We start from the raw sequence: 25,950 nt of genomic DNA on the forward strand, positions 1-25,950 counted from the left end.
TATCGCATGAAGAAATTTCAGGCACCAACAATCGAAACATGATCTGATAGTTTACTATAAATATGAACTGTACATACAACAAAAGCCTGTATATACTGTCAACTGTCTTTAACATTGATAATCTGAGCACACACACATTAATATCATGTGAACACACCAACGTGAAGTTTCTCGTCTGTCAATGAACATGTTTGTGATTTATTAATAAGGAACTTTGGAAAACTGGAAAATGAATCTACGTTTATAAGACAGTAGTAATCAAATATCATCCTGTATAATGAGTACTTTTAGTGGAGGTACTGGAGGTATGTATGTTTTGGAAATAATCTTGTACTTCAGTAACACCTGGAAAGCATTTATGAATGTGATCTTTTTATTTTATTCTGAGTACTTCTCTGCTGGCAGTATTACTGCAGTAATACCTGCAGTATAATTACAGCATTACAGTAATACCTGCAGTATAATGACAGTATTACTGCAGTTTAACCTGCAGTATAATGACAGTATTACAGTAATACCTGCAGTATAATGACAGTATTACAGTAATACCTGCAGTATAATGACAGTATTACTGCAGTTTAACCTGCAGTATAATGACAGTATTACAGTAATACCTGCAGTATAATGACAGTATTACAGTAATACCTGCAGTATAATGACAGTATAACTGCAGTAGAACTGTGATATTGTGCTGTCATTCATTTCCTTTACAAAATGTCTTCAGTGAAACTTGATGTTTGATGTTATCGGTTTGTTTTTTCCTCTTCGTTCATAAAAAACAGTTTCACTTCGTCATTTAAATAAAAAAAATTAAATTACAGGCAAATAACATCAATCATATCCAGGCTTTCTAATCGATGTTGGATTTTCTCTTGTTGCAGATTTATCTCAAAGAAAAAATCAGACTACTGACAATATTTGTTTATTATAAATATCGTGATCACGTCACCGGATGACGTCATTTCGCGTTACTTCCGTTCGATTGGTTGTAATCGGTGATCTGCTGATCGGCCTGTGGCTAGCTAGCCGCTAGCTAGTTACGCAATAGCAGCGGAGCGTCGGCAGCTAACGACCCGTCGGACCGACGCCTCAGAGACGCAGCTCGTCCGCCTCCCGCCGCTGAAGTGACGGTGGCTCGTGGATGTCAGCGGACGCGCTCCTCAGATCGACCGTGAGACGCCGATGTTAGCGGCGGGCGGATCATCGTTTGCAGCGGTCACATTTTCCGTTTTTCGGCCTAGCTAGCTAACGAGCTAACTGGCTAGCCTGGCTCCTGTTAGCCTGTTAGCTCGTCTGTGATGGCGCCGCCGGAGAGCGACGGGAGAAAGGAAGGTAGGCCGCGCTCCGCGCCCCGCGCCCCCGCTGCGGCTCCTCACAGCCGCTCACATGTGATGTGAATGTGTTCGTGTGTGTCACTCGACGACAGCTTCGTTAGAACCGTTTGAACAACGCGGAAGTTCCGTTTTCAGCCTTTGGCTCGTTGGTGTCTGAGGAAAGAGCTAAAGTAGCTCCGAGGCTAACGACTCCCGGTTCACCTTTAACAGCTCGTTAACGGCTCCACACACACACTCACACACACACACTCTCACACACACACACACACACACACACACACACACACACACACACACACACACACACACACACACACACACACACACACTCTCACACACACACACACACACACACACACACACACACTCTCTCCTGTAACACACACACACACACTCTCCCGAACACAGACACACACACTCTCCTGTAACACACACACACACACACACACACACAAACACACACACACACTCTCCTGTAACACACACACACACACTCTCCTGTAACACAGACACACACACACACACACACACACACAAACTCTCCTGTAACACAGACACACACACTCTCCTGTAACACACACACACACACACACACACACACACACATTCTCCTGTAACACACACACTAACACACACACACACACTCTCCTGTAACACACACACACACACACACTCTCCTGTAACACACACACACACACTCTCCTGTAACACACACACACACACACATTCTCCTGTAACACACACACTAACACACACTCACACACTCTCCTGTAACACACACACACTCTCCTGTAACACACACACACACACTCTCCTGTAACACACACACACACATTCTCCTGTAACACACACACTAACACACACACACTCTCCTGTAACACACACACACACTCTCCTGTAACACACACACACACACACACTCAGTCTGACTGCTCATCAAACTGGGCCCCGGGGTCGTCATGGCGACATGATGTATGACGACACAGGTCAGGTTTGATGTGTGTGGTCAGTGTCGTCATGACGTAGTCATGACATCATGTCGCCATGACGTAGTCATGACATCATGTCGCCATGACGTAGTCATGACATCAGGCCTGACGCTCATAGATTCAGTCTTCTCACTTTTGTCTTGGGTTCATTCAGAACGTGAACATATAAAGTGACGTTGTGTTTTCAGTGTCATTTGTTCAGCGGAGCAGCTGCAGGTTGAGATGAAGCTGTGTGGGCGGAGCTACAGTCACGTGTCCGTCTGTGACACGCCTCACAAAAACGATCACATTCGGTTATTTTATCCGGCATAAAATGAAGAGCAGAAGTCGAGCCCTCAGTCCGAATCACACCTGGTGTCAACATCTGTTCTGAGCTTGTCACTGTTGCCACGGTTACGCCTGGTGAAGCGCTGCTGGTCCACGTGTCGGTGGGAAAAGTCCGGGTTGTGTTTTAGTTTGTAAGCGATGACGACAACGTTCTCTTCTGTGATTGTTTCTTGTCAGTCACCACTCGACGTGGCTAACACTTCCTGTCAGTAACCCTAACCCTGTTACTAAGCAACCAGCTGCAGAGGAGACAATCTATTCCTGTTTACACCCGGGTGCTCATGTGACACGTGTGTGTTCAGGTGTGTCACCACTTTCAGACGTGTTCTGGTACACGCAACACGTTTTAGTCCGATTTATTTGTTGTCACGATGTCCAGATATCACCAACGTTTGAATCAAACAGTGAATCGTGTGACTCAGCAGTTTGTTCTCTGAGAGGAAGAGTCTGTGAGAGGACCTTTGCTTTGAAATTCCCGTGAACTTCCTCCTTCCTGCTCCTGGTTCTCTAGTCTTCATCGGCGAGCATTTGGTTTAAACATCGTGTCACTTCCTCTCGGTTCTTCTTCTCTGCTCAGACAGACCAGACCGTTGCTTTGTTTCCTGTCGTTCGTCCTCGATATCTGAAAACTCGTATTTAACGCCACTGCTGTCGTATTTTAAATGTTTGAATGAGAGCTAACTGCTGTCATGGCAACGAGGGCTGAAAATGGCTACTCTACACACACACACACTTCCTTATGGGAAAGAATGTGTATTCAAAATAAAAGCGCAGCAACAAGAATGTTGACTCCACCTTCTCCCAGCCTCACGTCTGTGACTTTTTATACTTATTGAAGAAAATAACCTGAACATAGTGTCGACCATCTCAAACCGTCTGAACGTCGTGGTCATTCACTTCATGTCATGTGATCACTCTGACCTCCCGCTCTGCTCTCTCCCCCAGACTAAACTCTGCATGGCGACGCAGCGGCAGTGAGCAGCCAATCAGCCAGAGGCCAGCGGAAGCAACATGGCGTCCCACCAGAGGAACTCTGTCCGGATCCTGTGCAGCCGGGAGCGCGGATCGCAGACCTTCGGCTCGCAGCGGCTGCTGCAGCTGCTGGTGGAGGAGAAGGTCCGCTGGATGAAATGGCAGAGTCAGGTACTGAGAGAGGACAAGCCCACTAAAGGAATCTCATAAAACACGTGATTGGCTGAGCTGTGACCTCGTCACGTCAGATGCTCTGTGGTGTTAAATGTGTGTGTGTTTGTGTCTCTGACAGAAGGTGGAGCTGCCCGACAGCCCTCGCTCCACGTTCCTGCTGGCATTCAGCCCCGACAGGTGACAGACGCCAGAATGTTTCAGTCGATAGAGTTGTTATCACCAGTCTGTGGTAAAGAGGCTCCATTCAGAGGCCACATCTTTCAGGGGACGAACCAGGCCTCCGTAGACCAGGTGGACCAAACAGTCCAAACCAAAGTGAGACACTCTGGTCCACGGAGGACTTTGTATTTCCATCACCAGCTCCTCCTGCTCTTCCTCGTCGCAGCGTTAGCTCACTGCAGCTCAGCTGTCCACAGCTATCTCTTTAGCTTGGTCACCTTCTGGATGTGTTATAACCTCCCAGCTAGCCCCGGCCACCTGCTCCGACATGAAACTGACCCAGCAGCCTTCATCTGATCGGAGACGTTGACCCGTATTGAACGTGGATCACTGAGTGTTTCTGCTCCTGCTGTTCTCGCTCCGTGTAGCTTATTTCTGACTGAAGAGTGAACTTGTGTCCTGGTTATTGATCCGTGGTGATGACGTCATGTTGACTCTTTCTGCTCCTCCCAGGACGCTCATGGCCTCCACACACGTTAACCACAACATTTACATCACGGAGGTGAAGACTGGAAAGTGCCTACACTCCCTCGTGGGCCACCGCCGAACCCCCTGGTGTGTGACCTTTCACCCCACAATACCTGGCCTGGTGGCCTCCGGGTGCCTTGATGGCGAAGTTCGCATCTGGGACCTGCATGTGAGTATCGGGCTCTGACTCAATGTGTATCCATGACAACCCCCACATCACGTCTGAGGACGATACAGTGTAAACCACCGGGTGGCGCCCCCTGGAGGCTCGCTGCTGCGTTTAGATCAGAGGATGAAGAACAGACTCAACTCATTAAACATTCAGATTTTATATTTTAATGGCGACAGCTCTAAATGTAAATGAACAGCACACGCGTGTCCAGTGCGACGTGTGACCTGTGACCTCCTTCACCTCGTGACTTTTGGGTTTAACTTTCTCTGGTCGATGCTTCTTCCTCATTTCCTTATGATATTTGCTTCACTTCTGCTTTCGACTTCTGCGTCTGGCCTGATATGACTGATTTGACTCATGACTGTACAGAAACGTTAAGATCTCAGGTTATTGATATGGTATGTGTGTGTTGTCTCTGCAGGGCGGCAGTGAGAGTTGGTTCACAGAGAGCAACGTGGCCATCGCCTCGCTTGCCTTCCACCCAACCGCTCAGCTGCTGCTCATCGCCACCAACAACGAGCTGCACTTCTGGGACTGGAGCCGCCCGGAGCCCTTCGCCGTGGTGAAGACGGGCAGCGACACGGAGCGAGTGAGGTGGGTCGGACAGGTAGTGGGTTAGGTGGTTAGTTAGTTAGTTAGAGAGGGTTTCAAAATAAGAGCGCTTTATCTTTTTCTATCTAAGAAAGATAAATGAACCCTTTCATCCTGCAGCTGATTCCTCTCTGGTGACAGATGACATCTGTTATTGATAGTTAGATTCTGTTGATTGGTCGATTGATAAATGACGTCACTGTTTTTTATTTTGTGGTTTATTCTCAGGTTGGTGAGGTTCGACCCTCTGGGTCACAACCTGCTGACGGCCATCGTGAATCCGTCCAATCAGCAAGTGAGACTCTTATTTTTGTTTTTGAGTTTGGACGACTGAAACTGTCGACATGAAGAAACAACACAGTTAATATATTGATATTCCTTTAAATGAAAAAAGGCTTGATTTGATTTATAAAATATGACCTGAATTTAGGTTTCTGTTGAAATATGCCCCCAAATTTATTTACGTTGGTTTTAATATACAACTTTCTCTTTAATTTATTCCTTCATTTATTCATATATTTTTTGTTTCCCAACGCGTTTATTTAGTGCGTTTCTGCTTCGATATTCAAAGAGAAAATAAAACACAAATAAAAATGATTAATAAATAATTAAATTAACACAAGTTAATGGGAATGTAAACAAATATGTAAATATGAATGAAGTCACATGTATTAAGTGTTTCGGTGCTGGTGAGGTCTGACTTCCTGTCTTTCAGAGCGAGGACGACTCGGAGGTTCCGATGGACAGCGTCGAGATGCCTCACTTCCGGCAGCGCTCCTTCCTGCCGACCCAGCCGGTTCGCCGCACGCCCATCCTCCACAACTTCCTCCACATCCTGTCGTCTCGTTCCCCGGGGGCTCAGGTGGGTGGTGAGCAGTCACGTCCTCTCGGTGAGAGCGGGAGCGGCGTTGGAGAATCTCCCAGCATGCCTCTGCCCCAGTACCCCAGCTCCGATCGGGGGCCGCCCTTCCCCGGCTGCACTCAGCACCTGGGCATGGTTTGTCTTTGTAGTCGATGCTCAGTCAATCGCAACCCCTCGCTGGCCGCCAACGTTTCCTCCGTCACCCTCCCAGACGCCCCCCAGCCTCCCCTTGCCTCCACCTTCTCCTCGGCCCGTACGGAGCCCAGACAGCCCTCAGAACGACCCTCGGCCTTCACCTCCGTCTACTACAGCGCTGGCTCTTCTCTTAACGCCACCGCGCCGAGCGGCGTCGAGCCGCACTCCACCTCCAGACCGGGACCAGACTGGACACGCAACTTGCTGAGCATGAGGGAGGGGGGAGTCGGTCCGGGTATGCTGCCTCCCAGAACCTCTTCGTCCTCCTCCATCAGCCTTCTGTCGGTGCTCCGTCAGCAGGACGGCTCCTCCCACTCCCCTGTGTACACCTCCGCCACTGAAGGACGGGGTTTCCCCCAACAAGGAGAGCCAGGGGCCCGAGACGCCGCCAGCACCAGCAGCGGACATCACCCGTTCTGGGACGGCTCTCGCAGCAACACGGCCTCCTTCCGCAATGTGTTGCAGTGCAACCTGAGCCGCTACTTCATGGAGTTTGACCGCATGCAGGACCTGGAGCCTCCATTAGGGGGCGTCATGGCGGACGGAAGCCAGGAGCAGAGCCAGGAGTTGCTGAATAACAACATGGACCCAGACAGACCTGGGCCTTCCTCATCCTCATCTTCCTCCAACCCCACCATCATCCACTACCAGCCTCCCCTCCCTCCCCCTCCTGCCTCCCACAGCCTGGAGAACAATGCTCCTCCCCCAGCATCCCGCGGACACCTGAACCGCTGCCGGGCCTGCCACAACCTGCTGACCTTCAACCACGACTCTCAGCGCTGGGAGCGCACCAGCCAGACCTCCTCCACCTCTGCCTCCTCTCTGGAGCCCTCCTCCTCCTCCTCCTTCCCTGCTTCCTCAGCTCCTTGGCAGCCTGACGAGAGCAGGAGGACACTAGACGCCCAAACCCAGGAGAGGAGGGTGCCTCCGGAGCCCAGCGAGCAGCCGCCTCCCCCTGGAGGAGGTGGAGCAGGAACAGTGGCCTTCCCGATTGTCCCGTCTTCCAGCCAGCCTGGAGAGCAGACGGTGGGCTTGGTGTACAACCAGGACACGGCGCAGTGGGAGAGGGTTTACCGGCAGGCGGCTGTAGGACGTTCGGCCGAGCCGCCGGAGGCCTTAAGTCAAGAAATGCCTGTTGACCCCCCTGACGAGGACTCCCTGAGAAGGTAGGGTCTCCAAGACATCAGCCACCAACAGTCTCACGTCTTCATCAGGCTTCGATTTTGTCAGAGTTCTGTCTCACAGTCTTTCACTGGCTATATATACAGTATATATACACGTGTGTGTGTATATATATATATATATATATATATATATATATATATATATATATACACACATGCATATAATAACCTCTGTCCTGTTTCTTCCCTTCAGGCGACTGTTGGAATCATCTCTGTTATCATTGTCTCGATATGACATGTCCGGATCAAGAGACCACCCCATTTACCCCGATCCAGCCAGGTACGCTAACACTTCGTTTACCTGATTGAGTCAGGTCTCTGTTCCCTTGGAGACACTTCTTAGTTCTGAGTGTAGACAGGTTAAGATCTGTTTTTGCTCTTCGATGGAGCTGATGTTTTCTTCTGTTCTGTCCAGACTCTCTCCAGCTGCTTACTACGCCCAGAGGATGATCCAGTATCTGTCCAGACGGGACAGCATCCGCCAGCGCTCGCTCCGGTACCAGCAGAACCGCCTGCGGGCCATGTCTTCCCCCTCCGACAGCCCTGCCAGCAATCCGTCCAGCTCCATGGACAACAGTGATGTGGACTTTGAGGAGCTGGAGTAGGTTCACCTCTTTTTCAGCTGATTTTGAATCAAACTGTTGATGTTTGTTGTTCAGTAACCGTTTTCTTTTCTCCAGTGACACTGGAGACCGAGCCAGACACAGGACGCCACGGAATGCCCGCATGTCTGCGCCCTCGCTGGGTCGATTTGTCCCACGGTGAGTCGCCTCCAACACCTGATCCTGTTTTTAACATTATCTACTGATCCTGGTTTTAACTTTATCTACCGATCCTGGTTTTAACATTATCTACCGATCCTGGTTTTAAAACATTATCTACTGATCCTGGTTTTAACAATATCTTATAATGACGATTTTTTAACATTATCTACTGATCCTGGTTTTAACTTAATCTAATGATTCTGGTTTTAACTTCAGCTACTGATCCTGGTTTTAACATTATCTACTGATCCTGGTTTTAACGTTATCTACTGATCCTGGTTTTAACTTTATCTACTGATCCTGGTTTTAACATTATCTACCGATACTGGGTTTTAAACATTATCCCAGTTTGTTTTATTGTTTATCTTTGTCCCGGTTGTCTGCAGGCGTTTCCTCCTCCCGGAGTATCTGCCCTACGCGGGGATCTTCCATGAGCGAGGGCAGCCCGGCCTGGCCACACACTCCTCCGTCAACAGGGTCCTGGCAGGTAAACACACCTGAAGAACCTGAGGTTGTTCTGAGGACACGTTCAGCTCTGACCACCTGTTGTTTTCTCAGGGGCTTCCATTGGGGACGGGCAGTCTGCCGTCGCCAGCAACATCGCCAACACGACCTACCGCCTACAGTGGTGGGACTTCACCAAGTTTGACCTGCCGGAGATCAGCAACGGTACGACCGCCCTCACCTGTATCTCACCTGTCTGTGTCTGTGAGGCTCTGAGCCAACGTGTCAGAGAAGTAAAGGTGTGATTCTCTTCTGACCAGCCTCCGTCAACGTTCTGGTGCCAAACTGTAAGATCTACAACGACGCAAGCTGCGACATCTCCGCCGACGGTCAGCTGCTGGCCGTCTTCATTCCCAGCAGCCAGCGGGGTTTTCCAGACGAGGGCATCCTGGCCATCTACTCTCTGGCTCCACACAACCTGGGAGAGATGCTCTACACCAAGAGATTCGGTTAGTTTCCCTCCTGTTGTCACACTCGTCATGATCCCGTCAGCAGGAACCAGCTGATGTCATGTGATCTTTGTCCTTCAGGTCCGAATGCCATTTCTGTTAGCTTGTCTCCAATGGGCTGCTACGTCATGGTGGGTCTGGCCTCTCGCAGGATCCTGCTGCATCCCACCACCGACCACATGGTGGCTCAAGTCTTCCGCCTGCAGCAGCCACACGGAGGAGAGACTTCTATCAGGGTGAGACCACGCACGCACACACACACACACACACGGAAGGAAGGAAGGATGGATGTTTGGGGTCAGGACCTTTTTTTACTGATGTCAAGGTCACAGCATGAGGTCGGACACACTGGTCTTTGATTCAGTTACAAACTGTATTATAATCTTCACATGTTCAGTAGAAGTTGAATACGTGTGTGGTTAGCGTGTGCTCAGCCTGCAGTTGTGTTTCAGATGGTTTTCAACGTGGTGTATCCGATGGCTCCGGACCAGCGGCGCCACGTCAGCATCAACTCGGCACGCTGGCTGCCGGACCCCGGGATGGGCCTGACCTACGGAACCAACAAGGGTGACCTGGTCATCTGCCGTCCTGTGTGAGTGTCATCAGTCACTTATGGCGGAGGAGGAGATGTGAGGAGGAAGAGTGAGGAGGAGCAGATGTGAAGAGCAGGAGTAAGGAGGAGCAGATGTGAGGAGGAGGAGATGTGAAGAGGACGAGTGAGGAGGAGCAGATGTGAAGAGGAGGAGAAGGAGTGAGGAGGAGGAGGAGATGTGAAGAGGAAGAGTGAGGAGGAGCAGATATGAGGAGGAGATGTGAAGAGGAAGAGTGAAGAGGAGCAGATGTGAGGAGGAGGAGAAGGAGTGAGGAGGAGGAGGAGGAGATGTGAAGAGGAAGAGTGAGGAGGAGCAGATGTGAGGAGGAGGAGATGTGAAGAGGAAGAGTGAGGAGGAGCAGATGTGAAGAGGAGGAGAAGGAGTGAGGAGGAGGAGGAGATGTGAAGAGGAAGAGTGAGGAGGAGCAGATGTGAGGAGGAGGAGATGTGAAGAGGAAGAGTGAGGAGGAGCAGATGTGAGGAGGAGGAGATGTGAAGAGGAAGAGTGAGGAGGAGCAGATGTGAAGAGGAGGAGAAGGAGTGAGGAGGAGGAGGAGGAGGAGATGTGAAGAGGAAGAGTGAGGAGGAGCAGATGTGAGGAGGAGGAGATGTGAAGAGGAAGAGTGAGGAGGAGGAGGAGATGTGAAGAGGAAGAGGAGCAGATGTGAGGAGGAGATGTGAAGAGGAAGAGTGAGGAGGAGCAGATGTGAGGAGAAGGAGTGAGGAGGAGGAGGAGGAGGAGATGTGAAGAGGAAGAGTGAGGAGGAGCATATGTGAGGAGAAGGAGTGAGGAGGAGGAGGAGGAGGAGATGTGAAGAGGAAGAGGAGCAGATGTGAGGAGGAGGAGGAGGAGGAGATGTGAAGAGGAAGAGGAGCAGATGTGAGGAGGAGGAGGAGGAGGAGATGTGAAGAGGAAGAGTGAGGAGGAGCAGATGTGAGGAGAAGGAGTGAGGAGGAGGAGGAGGAGATGTGAAGAGGAAGAGTGAAGAGGAGCAGATGTGAAGAGGAGGAGATGTGAGGAGGAGAAGGAGATGTGAAGAGGAAGAGTGAGGAGGAGGAGGAGTGAGGAGGAGGAGATGTTAGGAGGAGAAGGAGTGAGGAGGAGAAGGAGTGAGGATGAGGAGATGTGAAGAGGAGGAGATGTGAGGAGGAAGAGTGAGGACGAGCAGATGTGAAGAGGAGGAGGAGATGTGAGGAGGAGAAGGAGTGAGGAGGAGGAGATGTGAGGAGGAGAAGAAGGAGAGGGGAGGAGGAGGAGCTGATGAATCAGTTTCTCAGTCACATGATCAATAATCGAATGTGATTTGAATCACGCTGAGTTTGTTTTCTCTTTGACTCAAAGACATAGATGAGTCTTCTTCCTTGGTCCCCTCTTCCTCCTCCTCGTCATGGAGACGTTACCTGATGTGATTATCTTCATGCTCAGTCTCAACAGGAAGCACTTTAATTGAAGAAGCTCAATTAGTGAGTTTAATGAGGTCGTGATTCCACGAAGAATCCTCCTCTGCTCCGAGGACTTCCTGAAAGGAAGTGAATTAACGCGTGTGTGTGTGTGTGTTTGTGTTCAGGTTCTATCGCAGTGACGGTGAGAGCTCCGGGGAATCGAGCAGTGAACCTTTATTTTCTGTCAATAACAGTGGAACGAGCAGAAGCCGAGGTTCTGACCGACCAGGGTGAGAATCTGAGCCGCAGACCTCACAATCTATAATCAATAATAATCTCAGAGCGTCAGTGAAACAAAGATCTGACGCCTTCACTCCGATGTTTCACTCCTTCATCAGCTGATTCTTAGTCTTTGTGTAGTTTTCTGTCGGGCTCTGACGACTGATCCTTCGTCCATTGACTCGTCAGACTGACAGATTTGTGTCCTCTGTGTCCTCAGGCCGAACCGCTCCGGCTGGAGACTGGACCGGGACATGGGCCTGATGAATGCCATCGGGCTGCAGCCCCGACACCCCGCCCCCTCTGTGACATCACAGGGAACCCAGACGCCGATCGTCCAGCTGCAGAACGCCGAGACGCAAACAGACCTATCAGAGCCCAGCACCTCGCAGCCACCCCCGAGTACTGAACCCACACTGTCACGTGTTACACATTAAAATTTATTATTGTATATCATCGTGACAGATTCACATCAAGTGGATTTATTTTATTGACACAAAATGAATCTGAAAAGTTTTGATCTTTAAAATCGTTTATAAAATGACTGAGTCTTGTTTTCAGTGTTTAAAGACGAATATTGCTTCTGGTCCTCGTCTCCTCAGATGTCCCTGCGGAGACTCCGTCAACCAGTGGAGCTTCTCAGAGCGGCAGGGCTCATGGCGTCCAGGGTGAAGCGGCGTCCGAGGCCAACACGTCCGTGGCTGCTGCTGGTTCGTCACTTTAACTGTGATTTTCTGTGTGAATTCACATCAGGGTTTTGAACCCCCAAGCATCCACCGGTTGGCCACATGGTGGTGCCCATCCAAACCTGAAGTGTGACTGAAGTCGGCCATGATGGATTTTATTTTTGCCAAACTAATTAGATAAAATGAATCAACTTTCTTGATTTTGCCTCTTCGCATCGAACAGGAAGTAATCAAACTATTTCTATCACAAATGAGAAGGATGGGTCAACAAACATGGCTGCTTCCATCAAACATAATTTGGCAGGAGGCAGGGCTTAGTTATGAATGTCCACGACTCACTAACTATTCGGCCAATCATCATAAATAGTGGTAGATGTTTTCAACAGGAACTGAGCCCAACCCACAGGGGGTGCCACCAATACGTGTGTGTATTCCATTTGAGTTAACTGACAGTGTGTGTCGTCTCCCGTCTCCAGGAGAGTCTCCAGAGTTCGGTTCTGGTGAAGACGCTCTGGCGAGGATCCGGCGTCTGATCGCGGAGGGCGGGATGACGGCGGTGGTCCAGCGGGAGCAGAGCACCACCATGGCGTCGATGGGCGGCTTCGGCAACAACATCATCGTCAGCCACCGCATCCACCGCGGCTCCCAGACGGCCGCCGGGGCCTCCAGGCCCCCGGGCGACCCCGCCCTGACGGCCCCGCCCCCGCAGGCTTCCACCACGTCTGAACAGATCGCTCCCATGTGGGGCCCCCAGGTGCTGTCGGGCCCCCCGCCGTCCGGCCTCTCCGTGGCTGTAGACGTGGACGATGTTTTTGACGGAGGACGGACGGATGACGACTCCCTGCCCGGCCCCTCCTCTTCCTCCATGCTGCTGTCTTCCTCCCCCTCCTCCGCCTCCTCCTCTCACAGCCCCCTCCCCGGGGGCAGCAGGGGGGGCAGCCCCGGTCGTTACCCTGGCGACCCGTACAGCAGGTAGTTCTCCTATTGGTCGAGAGAAGCAGAGCGTCGTGCGTACGAGCCGCTCCTCAAAGCCTTATCTCACAAAGACATGGGTGCTGCTTCGATCCTGAACAGGGTCTCCCACCTGGGAACGAAGGGACAGAAGAAGCCCCCCCCTCCCCTCGCCCCGGAACCCGGAGTGACGTTGGCGTGCACTTAGACAAACTGGACCGAAGCCGAACCGCGACCATTCTTCTTCAGAACAGGTTCTACTTGAACAGAGAGGTCGGGGGTCGTTCTCACACACATTTCCTCCGACGCGTTGCGGCGTCGTGGTGTAAAACGTGCGTGATTGAAGTGTTACGTGAATTCAGCACTACTTTATCTTGAAGCCTGTTTTGTACCGTGTGTAATTATGACGTTAGAAGAGGGTGTGTCAGGAGGCGGGACTCTGGGACGTCACGTCAACAACCAATCACCTGAGACTGAACCACCTGAAGCTACTGCATGACTGTACCATGATGCTGCAGTTCAACAAATATGTAGATTATTATTATTATTATTATTATTTTTAATTTTCAAAAGGCTGAAGAGGAGAATGAGCGAGGGGGAGGGGCCATGAAGTGTCTCACACTTGATTCTCATGATGACATAATATGTGACAACAAGCTGTGACATCATCGTGACTGCTAAATTTCCTTCACATATGACGTCAGCATCATTAAGTCCCGCCCACAGTCAGAGGTCAGATCAGAGCCCCTCTTCACGGTCATGATGTCACTTCCTGTCCTGTCGCCTGTGAACCTTCAGTTACAGGTCGGTCAGGTCCAGGCATGTGACTGATTCTCCCCCCCTAACCCCTCCCCCTTCCAACTGGTGCAGAACAAAACTTGAAATTGATTTGGTCAAAGCTCAACTCTTCCTCTTCAGCCTGAGTGATGATGATGATGATGATGATGAAGAGACTGTACAGACGCCAACGCTCTTTTCTAGCTTGTTTTTTATTGTTAATCCACATGTTGCTTCACCGTCGTCACGCTGCGTCAGGCTCGTGTTGCGTCGTGTGTCAGTGTGTGTGTGTTGTGGGGGGGAGGGGGGTGTTACGGACCTATGAGGACGATGAGGAGGTGGGAGCGTCCTGATTGGAGACACTGTGTGATTCGGGACGAGACGTTTACGTAGGATTTTTTTTATTTTTTATTTAACCTTCATTTCCTGCAGGTGAGTCCAGGTGAGGTCAGGGATCTTGTTGCCGGGGGCGACCAGCTGCATGTGAGCGAGCGAGAGAGAGACGAGCAGGTGACACGTGATCTGATCTGATCTGATCTGATCTGATGTGATGTGATGTGATGCGATGCGATGCTCCTCCTGAATTTACTTGATCAATGAACCTTTTAAAAACAAACTGTCGGTGTGATCTCATCTGTGTGTGAGTGGAACTCTGACATTCATCAAACACTCAGGTCGTCGTCTAGATTCTAAAACTAATAAATAATTTATGGGGCAAAATCCAGAGTTTTAATTATTTTGATTGTTCAGATTTTTAAAATCAGAGACTTGATTCAGGAGGTTTGTATCATGATGAGAAGAAGAACTGCAGTCTGATCAGATCAGTTTTACAGTAGATTAATAATCTGGATAATAAAATCAGTGATTTTCATCTGGAGAGCTCACTGTACAGAAGAGCTGAATTGACACAGTGGAATTAAATATATATCAGGTGTTTCTGGTTATTACCAGAAGGTTCAGTCCGACCACGTGTCTCCAGACGAGAACGTGTCAGATCTTGTTTTTACCACAAAATGACCTGAGAAACTGTCTCCTGGTGAAAACATTCACATCTTGGAATCAGTCCACGTGTCTGATGGTCCTCATGAGTTATTCAGTGAAATCAGTGAACATGATAAAAACTGTTACAGGAAGATCTGACATTACAGGCTCCGCCCCTTTGTCCTGCTCCATGTCAATGAGACAGGCGGAGAGAGACAGTGAGTCCTGATTGGTCTGAGTGTTGGTGATATGGGGGGGCGTGGTGTTTGTGGAGGGGGCGGGGCCGTATATGAAGCAGCTGCAGCTGTTTCCTGTTGTCAGGCGGAGTGAGGGCGTCAGAGCATCAGAGGTAAGTGAAGCGCCGTGTTGGGTGACGTCACTGATTTGACAGATGATCAATAAGTTGAAAATAGAAACAATGAGAAGATGTAACACTATTTAGACTTATTGTGAAAATATTTATTGGATTTAAAATTTGCCCTAACGAGAGAAAAAAATGAGTGATGATTGAAAGACTGATGATTGATGATTGACAGACTGATGGTTGACAGACCGATGGTTGACAGACTGATGGTTGATGATTGACAGACTGATGATTGATGAGCGACAGACTGATGGTTGATGATTGACAAACCGATGGTTGATGATTGACAGACTAATGATTGATGAGCGACAAACTGATGGTTGATGATTGACAGACTGATGGTTGATGATCGACAGACTGATGGTTGATGATCGACAGACTGATGGTTGATGGTTGACAGACTGATGGTTGATGGTTGACAGACTGATGGTTGATGATCGACAGACTGATGGTTGACAGACTGATGGTTGATGATTGACAGACTGACGGTTGATGATCGACAGACTGACGGTTGATGATTGACAGACTGATGGTTGATGATTGACAGACTGATGGTTGACAGACTGATGGTTGATGGTTGACAGACTGATGGTTGATGATTGTCAGACTGATGGTTGATGATCGACAGACTGATGGTTGACAGACTGATGGTTGACAGACTGATGGTTGATGATCGACAGACTGATGGTTGATGATCGACAGACTGATGGTTGATGATCGACAGACTGATGGTTGATGGTTAACAGACTGATGGTTGATGGTTAACAGACTGATGGTTGATGATCGACAGACTGATGGTTGATGGTCGACAGACTGATGGTTGATGATCGACAGACTGATGGTTGATGATCGACAGACTGACGGTTGATGATTGACAGACTGATGGTTGATGGTTGACAGACTGATGGTTGACAGACTGATGGTTGATGATCGACAGACTGATGGTTGACAGACTGATGATCGACAGACTGATGGTTGATGGTTGACAGACTGATGGTTGACAGACTGATGGTTGATGATTGACAGACTGATGGTTGATGATCGACAGACTGATGGTTGATGGTTGACAGACTGATGGTTGATGATCGACAGACTGATGGTTGATGGTTGACAGACTGATGATCGACAGACTGATGGTTGATGATTGACAGATTGATGGTTGATGATCGACAGACTGATGGTTGATGGTTGACAGACTGATGGTTGATGATTGACAGACTGATGGTTGACAGACTAATGATCGACAGACTGATGGTTGATGATTGACAGACTGATGGTTGATGATCGACAGACTGATGGTTGATGGTTGACAGACTGATGGTTGACAGACTGATGGTTGATGATTGACAGACTGATGGTTGACAGACTGATGATCGACAGACTGATGGTTGATGATTGACAGACTGATGGTTGATGATTGACAGACTGATGGTTGACAGACTGATGGTTGATGATTGACAGACTGATGGTTGACAGAGTGATGATCGACAGACTGATGGTTGATGATCGACAGACTGATGGTTGATGATTGACACACTGATGGTTGATGATTGACAGACTGGTGGTTGACAGACTGATGATCGACAGACTGATGGTTGATGATTGACAGACTGATGGTTGACAGACTGATGATCGACAGACTGATGGTTGATGATTGACAGACTGATGGTTGATGATTGACAGACTGGCGGTTGATGATTGACAGACTGATGGTTGACAGACTGATGGTTGATGATCGACAGATTGATGGTTGATGATCGACAGACTGATGGTTGATGGTTGACAGACTGATGGTTGACAGACTGATGGTTGATGATTGACAGACTGATGGTTGACAGACTGATGATCGACAGACTGATGGTTGATGATTGACAGACTGATGGTTGATGATCGACAGACTGATGGTTGATGGTTGACAGACTGATGGTTGACAGACTGATGGTTGATGATTGACAGACTGATGATCGACAGACTGATGGTTGATGATTGACAGACTGATGGTTGATGATTGACAGACTGATGGTTGACAGACTGATGGTTGATGATTGACAGACTGATGGTTGACAGACTGATGATCGACAGACTGATGGTTGATGATCGACAGACTGATGGTTGATGATTGACACACTGATGGTTGATGATTGACAGACTGGTGGTTGACAGACTGATGATCGACAGACTGATGGTTGATGATTGACAGACTGATGGTTGACAGACTGATGATCGACAGACTGATGGTTGATGATTGACAGACTGATGGTTGATGATTGACAGACTGGCGGTTGATGATTGACAGACTGATGGTTGATGATTGACAGACTGATGGTTGACAGACTGATGATCGACAGACTGATGGTTGATGATTGACAGACTGATGGTTGATGATCGGCAGACTGATGGTTGATGATCGACAGACTGATGGTTGATGATTGACAGACTGATGGTTGATGATCGACAGACTGATGGTTGATGGTTGACAGACTGATGGTTGACAGACTGATGGTTGATGATTGACAGACTGATGGTTGACAGACTGATGATCGACAGACTGATGGTTGATGATTGACAGACTGATGGTTGATGATTGACAGACTGATGGTTGACAGACTGATGGTTGATGATTGACAGACTGATGGTTGACAGACTGATGATCGACAGACTGATGGTTGATGATCGACAGACTGATGGTTGATGATTGACACACTGATGGTTGATGATTGACAGACTGGTGGTTGACAGACTGATGATCGACAGACTGATGGTTGATGATTGACAGACTGATGGTTGACAGACTGATGATCGACAGACTGATGGTTGATGATTGACAGACTGATGGTTGATGATTGACAGACTGGCGGTTGATGATTGACAGACTGATGGTTGATGATTGACAGACTGATGGTTGACAGACTGATGATCGACAGACTGATGGTTGATGATTGACAGACTGATGGTTGATGATCGGCAGACTGATGGTTGATGATTGACAGACTGATGGTTGATGATTGACAGACTGATGGTTGATGATCGACAGACTGATGGTTGATGATCGACAGACTGATGGTTGATGGTTGACAGACTGATGGTTGACAGACTGATGGTTGATGATTGACAGACTGATGGTTGATGATTGACAGACTGATGGTTGACAGACTGATGATCGACAGACTGATGGTTGATGGTTGATAGTTGACAGACTGATGGTTGATGATCGACAGACTGATGATTGACAAACTGATGGTTGACAGACTGATGATCAACAGACTGATGGTTGATGGTTGACAGACTGATGGTTGATGATCGACAGACTGATGGTTGATGATCGACAGACTGATGGTTGATGATTGACACACTGATGGTTGATGATTGACAGACTGGTGGTTGACAGACTGATGATCGACAGACTGATGGTTGATGATTGACAGACTGATGGTTGACAGACTGATGATCGACAGACTGATGGTTGATGATTGACAGACTGATGGTTGATGATTGACAGACTGGCGGTTGATGATTGACAGACTGATGGTTGATGATTGACAGACTGATGGTTGACAGACTGATGATCGACAGACTGATGGTTGATGATTGACAGACTGATGGTTGATGATCGGCAGACTGATGGTTGATGATCGACAGACTGATGGTTGATGATTGACAGACTGATGGTTGATGATCGACAGACTGATGGTTGATGGTTGACAGACTGATGGTTGACAGACTGATGGTTGATGATTGACAGACTGATGGTTGACAGACTGATGATCGACAGACTGATGGTTGATGATTGACAGACTGATGGTTGATGATTGACAGACTGATGGTTGACAGACTGATGGTTGATGATTGACAGACTGATGGTTGACAGACTGATGATCGACAGACTGATGGTTGATGATCGACAGACTGATGGTTGATGATTGACACACTGATGGTTGATGATTGACAGACTGGTGGTTGACAGACTGATGATCGACAGACTGATGGTTGATGATTGACAGACTGATGGTTGACAGACTGATGATCGACAGACTGATGGTTGATGATTGACAGACTGATGGTTGATGATTGACAGACTGGCGGTTGATGATTGACAGACTGATGGTTGACAGACTGATGGTTGATGATTGACAGACTGATGGTTGATGATTGACAGACTGATGGTTGATGATCGGCAGACTGATGGTTGATGATCGACAGACTGATGGTTGATGATCGACAGACTGATGGTTGATGGTTGACAGACTGATGGTTGACAGACTGATGGTTGATGATTGACAGACTGATGGTTGATGATTGACAGACTGATGGTTGACAGACTGATGATCGACAGACTGATGGTTGATGGTTGATAGTTGACAGACTGATGGTTGATGATCGACAGACTGATGATTGACAAACTGATGGTTGACAGACTGATGATCAACAGACTGATGGTTGATGGTTGACAGACTGATGGTTGATGATCGACAGACTGATGGTTGATGATCGACAGACTGATGGTTGATGATTGACACACTGATGGTTGATGATTGACAGACTGGTGGTTGACAGACTGATGATCGACAGACTGATGGTTGATGATTGACAGACTGATGGTTGACAGACTGATGATCGACAGACTGATGGTTGATGATTGACAGACTGATGGTTGATGATTGACAGACTGGCGGTTGATGATTGACAGACTGATGGTTGATGATTGACAGACTGATGGTTGACAGACTGATGATCGACAGACTGATGGTTGATGATTGACAGACTGATGGTTGATGATCGGCAGACTGATGGTTGATGATCGACAGACTGATGGTTGATGATTGACAGACTGATGGTTGATGATCGACAGACTGATGGTTGATGGTTGACAGACTGATGGTTGACAGACTGATGGTTGATGATTGACAGACTGATGGTTGACAGACTGATGATCGACAGACTGATGGTTGATGATTGACAGACTGATGGTTGACAGACTGATGATTGACAAACTGATGGTTGACAGATTGATGATCGACAGACTGATGGTGGATGATTGACGTATCTAAAACATTAAACACGGTGACGTCACATCACGTCACGTGTGAACATCACTCGTCGACGAGGAGTTAGTGACAAACGCTACGCCTCACTTGATCAGAGCAGTGAAATCACAACAAAGACAAGAAACAAGCTGAATCATTATGTTATTTGATTTTTGACCAGATGTGAATCCTGAACCTTCTCTGTCACTTCCTGGTTGGTCAGTGTTGATCAGTCTGTGTTGTTTTTTGAAGGGAACATGGGACGAGCCGGATCGGACCTCAATGCCTCCTTTTGGCTCCGCCCCTGTGTCAATGCCTCCTGCAGGCCTCCCATCAGGGCGGGGTGTCCGTACGGCGCCGCCCAGCTCATCCTCATTGTCATGGCGACCGCCGCCCTCAGCGTCGTCACCGTGCTCGGCAACACACTGGTGATCCTGTCCGTCAAGGTGAACCGCCACCTGCGGACCATCAACAACTACTTCCTGTTGAGCCTGGCAGCGGCCGACCTGGTCGTCGGGCTGATCTCCATGAACCTGTACGCGCTCTACCTGCTGTGCGGTCGCTGGCCCCTGGGGGCCGCACTCTGCGACACGTGGCTGGTCGTGGACCACGTGGTGAGCGGCGCCTCCGTCATGAACCTGCTGATCATAAGTCTGGACCGGTACTTCTGCGTGACACAGCCGCTCAGCTACCCGGCGTGGCGGACGTGCGGGACGGCCGGTCTGATGATTGGCGCCGCCTGGCTGCTGCCCTCTGTCCTATGGACCCCCGCCATCCTCGGCTGGCAGAGCGCCGCAGGCCGACGGGTCATTCCCGACGGAGAGTGTTACACCCAGCTGCTCGCCAGCCCGGCCGCCACGCTGGGGACGACACTCCCGTCCTTCTACCTGCCGGCGCTCGTCATGGTCGTCCTCTACGGACGTCTGTCCGCCGGCAGCCGCGGACGGCTAAGCGTCCTCCGGTCAGAGGTCACACTCAGGACGTCCAGTCCGTCCGTTAAAGACGTCCTCATGAAGCCGTGGAGCTGGGTGACCAGTGACACTGGCTCCGACCTGTCGCTGAACCAATCAGAGTCCAGCACGCCGAAGACCAGGAGGAACCGGCGAGCGTCCAGGAGTCCCGGAGAAACGTCGGACGTCTGTCCTTCTCCTCGGAGTGTTGGCTGTCGCACTGCAGATGACGACAATGTGGAGAACGACCCCTCGTCCAACGCGGCGGCACTCTCCACTCGTCCCAGCTTCAGGTCCCAGGAGACGAGGAGGCGTCGCGTGACGGCGAGGGAGAGGAGGGTCACCAGGACCATCCTGGCCATCCTGCTGGCCTTCATCCTCACCTGGACGCCGTACAATGTCATGGCCGTCGTTGCCGCCTTCTATCACGTGTGCATCCCAGAATGCCTCTGGGTGGTGGGATACTGGCTCTGCTACGTCAACAGCGCCGTCAACCCGGCGTGCTACGCCCTCTGCAACGTCACCTTCAGGAAAACCTTCTGCAGCCTCCTGCGCTGCCGCCGCCACAGGCTGCGCTGAGCGAGGGTCAGAGGTCAGAGGTCGGAGGTCACTCTCCTCCAGTTTCACTTCTTCCACCTTCCTGCTTCTGCATTACAACATCAGCCGAGGCTCATGGGTAATGAAGTTGTAATGTAGTGAGGATGAAGTGGACAGTCGCCCCGCGTGATGACATCACACAGACTGATGACATCACTGATGTGATTATTGATGATGTCACAGATCAATAAACCACAGAACCAGACTTTAAACAATGTACAGTCTTTAATTTGTTCATTTGTTAATTTGTCAATTTGAAACGTCGCTAATCTAAAGTTCAAAAAATAGATTTCAAAGAAGATTTTGTCGTTCCTGACGTTTCACTCGTTATTAAAGATCAGCTACAACAAACTGTCACCTATGATCAGAGAGCGACGTCATCATATCATTATCTAGTGGGACGATAGGAGGAGGAGAGAGGAGGAAGAGAGAGGAGGAGGAAGAGGAGAGAGGAGGAGGAAGAGAGAGGAGGAGGAGAGAGGAGGAAGAGAGAGGAGGAGGAAGAGAGAGGAGGAGGAAGAGAGAGGAGGAGGAGGAAGAGAGAGGAGGAGGAGGAAGAGAGAGGAGGAAGAGAGAGGAGGAGGAGGAGAGAGGAGGAAGAGAGAGGAGGAGGAGGAGGAGAGAGGAGGAAGAGAGAGGAGGAGGAGGAAGAGAGAGGAGGAGGAAGAGAGAGGAGGAGGAAGAGAGAGGAGGAGGAGGAAGAGAGAGGAGGAGGACGAGGAGGAGAAGTCTCTCTCTGTGTGATGAAGACGATGACTCTGGTCGTCAGTTGAACTTCTTCATCCTGTGGACGAAACAGAAACGAACAATAAGTTCGATCAGGTGAAAATCAACTCCAGAAACTGATCTGAGGAAAAGAAAGTGTAAATATCAAAGTGTTCAGGTTCCATCAGTGTGTAGAACAAGTCGACCAACAAATTGAAAAATTAATATATTATTATTATTACTATTATTAATATTGTTTTCTTTTTGTAAATAAAAGACGTTTTGTTGTCATCTTGAAATGTGGTGATTCTATAGTTAACATCTCATTAATACGTTACACTATGGTTATTGATAAACCACAATATATTGTATAAAATATAATAGTATATATTTATATATAAATGTAACATAACAATGTGATCAAACTGTCTGATATAAAAAGATATAAAAATAAAATGTTAATTTATTAATGTTAATAAACTGGTGCAGAAATTTACTGAGGTTATTAATTATGTACAGTATCATTCACTCCCTGAATGTATCATATTTATATTATTCACACGCTCACTGGTAAAGTCACGACTCATTTCTGAACGTTTCACACATTTACAAAAGAAGATGAATAACGTCAGATGTACAATTAAAAAACTTTAATTTGAATATCATTTGAGATTCAGGGGGCGTGGCCTCACCTCGACTCTTCTTGGGTTTGGGGGAACAAGGTTTGGACACGGTGACGGAGCTCTGACACTCGGCGTTGAACAGCGCCCTCTTCAGGCTGCCGGAGCGACTCTTGGTGTTGGTGGCGGCGTCGCAGGTTCCCCAAGGTCCGAACTTGTACTTACAGTCAACTGAAGAGGAAGAGGACGAGACGATGATCATCTCATCATCTCATCATCTGATCTCATCATCTCATCATCTCATCTCATCATCAGATCATCTCATCATCTCATCTCATCTCATCATCTCATTACCTCATCATCTCATCTCATCTCATCATCTCATTACCTCATCTCATCATCTCATTACCTCATCTCATCATCTCATCATCTCATCATCTCATCTCATCATCAGATCATCTCATCATCTCATCATCCCATCATATGATCTCATCATCATCTCATCTCATCATCTCATCTCATCTCATCATCTCATTACCTCATCTCATCATCTCATCTCATCATCTCATCTCATCATCTCATCATCTCATTACCTCATCTCATCATCTCATCTCATCTCATCATCTCATTACCTCATCTCATCATCTCATCTCATCATCTCATCTCATCATCTCATTACCTCATCTCATCATCTCATCTCATCATCTCATCTCATCATCTCATTACCTCATCTCATCATCTCATCTCATCATCTCATCATCTCATCATCTCATCTCATCTCATCTCATTACCTCATCTCATCATCTCATCTCATCATCTCATCATCTCATCATCTCATCTCATCATCTCATTACCTCATCTCATCATCTCATCTCATCTCATCATCTCATTACCTCATCTCATCATCTCATCTCATCATCTCATCTCATCATCTCATTACCTCATCTCATCATCTCATCTCATCATCTCATCTCATCATCTCATCATCTCATCTCATCATCTCATCATCTCATCATCTCATCTCATCATCTCATCATCTCATCTCATCTCATCATCTCATCTCATCTCATCATCTCATTACCTCATCTCATCATCTCATTACCTCATCTCATCATCTCATCTCATCATCTCATCTCATCTCATCATCTCATTACCTCATCTCATCATCTCATCTCATCATCTCATCATCTCATCATCTGATCTCATCATCAGATCATTTGATCTAAGATAAGATACTTTTATTCGTCCCACAATGGGGAAATTTGGGACTTCATCTGATCAGATGATCTGAAATTCATTCAGATCCAAAACCATCACCACAAACTGGAGAAGAATCCTTCATGATATTTTTTTTCAGGTACAGTTTGTGAACACGTCGGATCTTTGACTCTGAGACATTGTCTCATATTTGTTTCACTTATATTTGAAATAACCCTTTGAGACATTTTTTTCTTTTGATGAATTTGATCATTTGGTTTAATGAGTTCACTATGAATTCACATTTATTTTAAAATCCATGAAAAATGCATGAAGTGTTGCCATCGCAGCATAAAATGAGTCAAAGACAGTTTTTCTTTCTGGAGTTTTAGATCAAAACTGTAATTTCCACTAGTTTCCAGCAGGTGGAGACATTTCTCATGTTTTTAAATCTCAAAGGAGAAAATAATTCTCTGAGTTTAGTGTAATATCAAAGTGATATTTAAAGAGTTGAAACCTGAACGTGGAGGAATATTTGTTCGTCATGATCAGAACTGATTTGTTGCAGAAGATTTGAAGATATTTTACAAGAAAATGGATAGAAACATATTTATATCTTTTAACCTTTAAAATGAAAGTATTTTAATATTTCTGTTCCTTTAATGGAGGCGTTTATTGATTGTTTGATCGACACTAATCAGGAAGGTCTCTTTCCCTCAGCTGACTGGATGAGCTGCTGCTGCCCTCTACAGGAGGTGACGGATATGACATCATATGAATTCGAATCAGAAATCATACAATCCTGTAGTTCTGTGATGATGAACACGACATGAGCGTCAGGCGTGACTCAGCCGTGTGGTGGCGTGTTCTTACTGATGTCCTTCTTCCAGTTGCAGGGAATCTTGCAGGGAATCTTGTCGGTCTGATCGTTACACGTGGCGTCTCTCAGACCTTCTCCGCAGTCGCCGAGCTCCGGCTCACACTTCCCGTAGCGAGTGTCAGCGGCCGAGCAGTCGGACGCCGGCCTGAGTTTCTCATGTTTACCACCTGCAACAGAGGAAATGTCAACCTCAGTCCTGACCCCGCCCCCAAAGTCCCGACCCCTCCCCCAATTTTACTCATCAGATTAGAAACAATTCTGACGAATCATCATTTGACTTTTGCTGCTTCAAGTACAATTTTTCTGACGTTTAGTTTCATGTGTTTAATCTGCGACGTGTCACCGTCAGTGATGCTGCAGCACTGACACTGACGTCAGTAGCTCAGTGGGACCTGCTGATGCTAACAGGCTAAAGCTAAATGGCGACGTCACCTCGGTGGTTCTTGATTCTTCTGCTGGCATCGCCGATCGTCACGACGACCACGAGCAGCAGCAGCGTCACGGACAACACACGTCGCATCCTGCAGAGACAAAACACACCATGATGTCATCAACACATGATGATGTCACACCGGGGGCCGTCTCTGACCAGCCCAGACGTTCAAAACTAAAAATCTCCCTGAACATAAACCCGAGGTGTTTCGTCTGACGTGATCCTGACAGTTTACTGCAGCGTGTTCTGGCGCCGCCCTCTGTGACCCCGCCCTCTCTCATCAGATGGCCAGATGGTCAAAATTTTTTCCAAATCAAATCTGCGTGT

The 25,950-nt window shown here is 48.2% G+C and overlaps 3 protein-coding genes across 4 annotated transcripts in view; 2 read left to right on the forward strand and 1 right to left on the reverse strand.

Moving 5' to 3' along the window:
* The first annotated feature begins 993 nt into the window (after window positions 1-993).
* On the forward strand, window positions 994-14,488 carry ambra1b (autophagy/beclin-1 regulator 1b). The gene is made up of 19 exons (XM_035641421.2): window positions 994-1,332; window positions 3,596-3,793; window positions 3,915-3,973; window positions 4,469-4,652; window positions 5,077-5,249; window positions 5,475-5,541; window positions 5,962-7,469; window positions 7,681-7,767; window positions 7,903-8,088; window positions 8,168-8,248; window positions 8,638-8,738; window positions 8,810-8,920; window positions 9,016-9,204; window positions 9,286-9,440; window positions 9,657-9,796; window positions 11,365-11,469; window positions 11,679-11,860; window positions 12,061-12,168; window positions 12,621-14,488. Exons 2-19 carry the CDS (start codon window positions 3,662-3,664, stop codon window positions 13,118-13,120), a joined length of 4,068 nt encoding a protein of 1,355 aa, XP_035497314.2. The 5' UTR covers window positions 994-1,332; window positions 3,596-3,661; the 3' UTR covers window positions 13,121-14,488.
* Window positions 14,489-20,141: 5,653 nt separating this feature from the next.
* Window positions 20,142-22,312, forward strand: LOC118314788 (muscarinic acetylcholine receptor M5-like). The gene has a single exon (XM_035641425.2). It carries the CDS (start codon window positions 20,499-20,501, stop codon window positions 21,768-21,770), a length of 1,272 nt encoding a protein of 423 aa, XP_035497318.1. The 5' UTR covers window positions 20,142-20,498; the 3' UTR covers window positions 21,771-22,312.
* Window positions 22,313-22,405: 93 nt separating this feature from the next.
* LOC118314789 (midkine-B) overlaps window positions 22,406-25,950 on the reverse strand; it is a 5,324-nt gene continuing 1,779 nt past the window's right edge. For both annotated transcript variants that reach the window (XM_035641426.2, XM_035641427.2), the window contains exons 2-5: window positions 25,623-25,711; window positions 25,184-25,357; window positions 23,186-23,344; window positions 22,406-22,572 (exon numbers count right to left, since the gene is read on the reverse strand). In XM_035641426.2, the coding sequence (XP_035497319.1) occupies window positions 22,568-22,572; window positions 23,186-23,344; window positions 25,184-25,357; window positions 25,623-25,710 (426 nt within the window). In that variant the 5' untranslated portion in view covers window position 25,711 and the 3' untranslated portion in view covers window positions 22,406-22,567. The remainder of the gene's footprint in view (window positions 22,573-23,185; window positions 23,345-25,183; window positions 25,358-25,622; window positions 25,712-25,950) is intronic.

Source organism: Scophthalmus maximus, chromosome 7 (genome assembly GCF_022379125.1).
Source record: "Scophthalmus maximus strain ysfricsl-2021 chromosome 7, ASM2237912v1, whole genome shotgun sequence".
Classification (NCBI taxonomy): Eukaryota; Metazoa; Chordata; class Actinopteri; order Pleuronectiformes; family Scophthalmidae; genus Scophthalmus; species Scophthalmus maximus.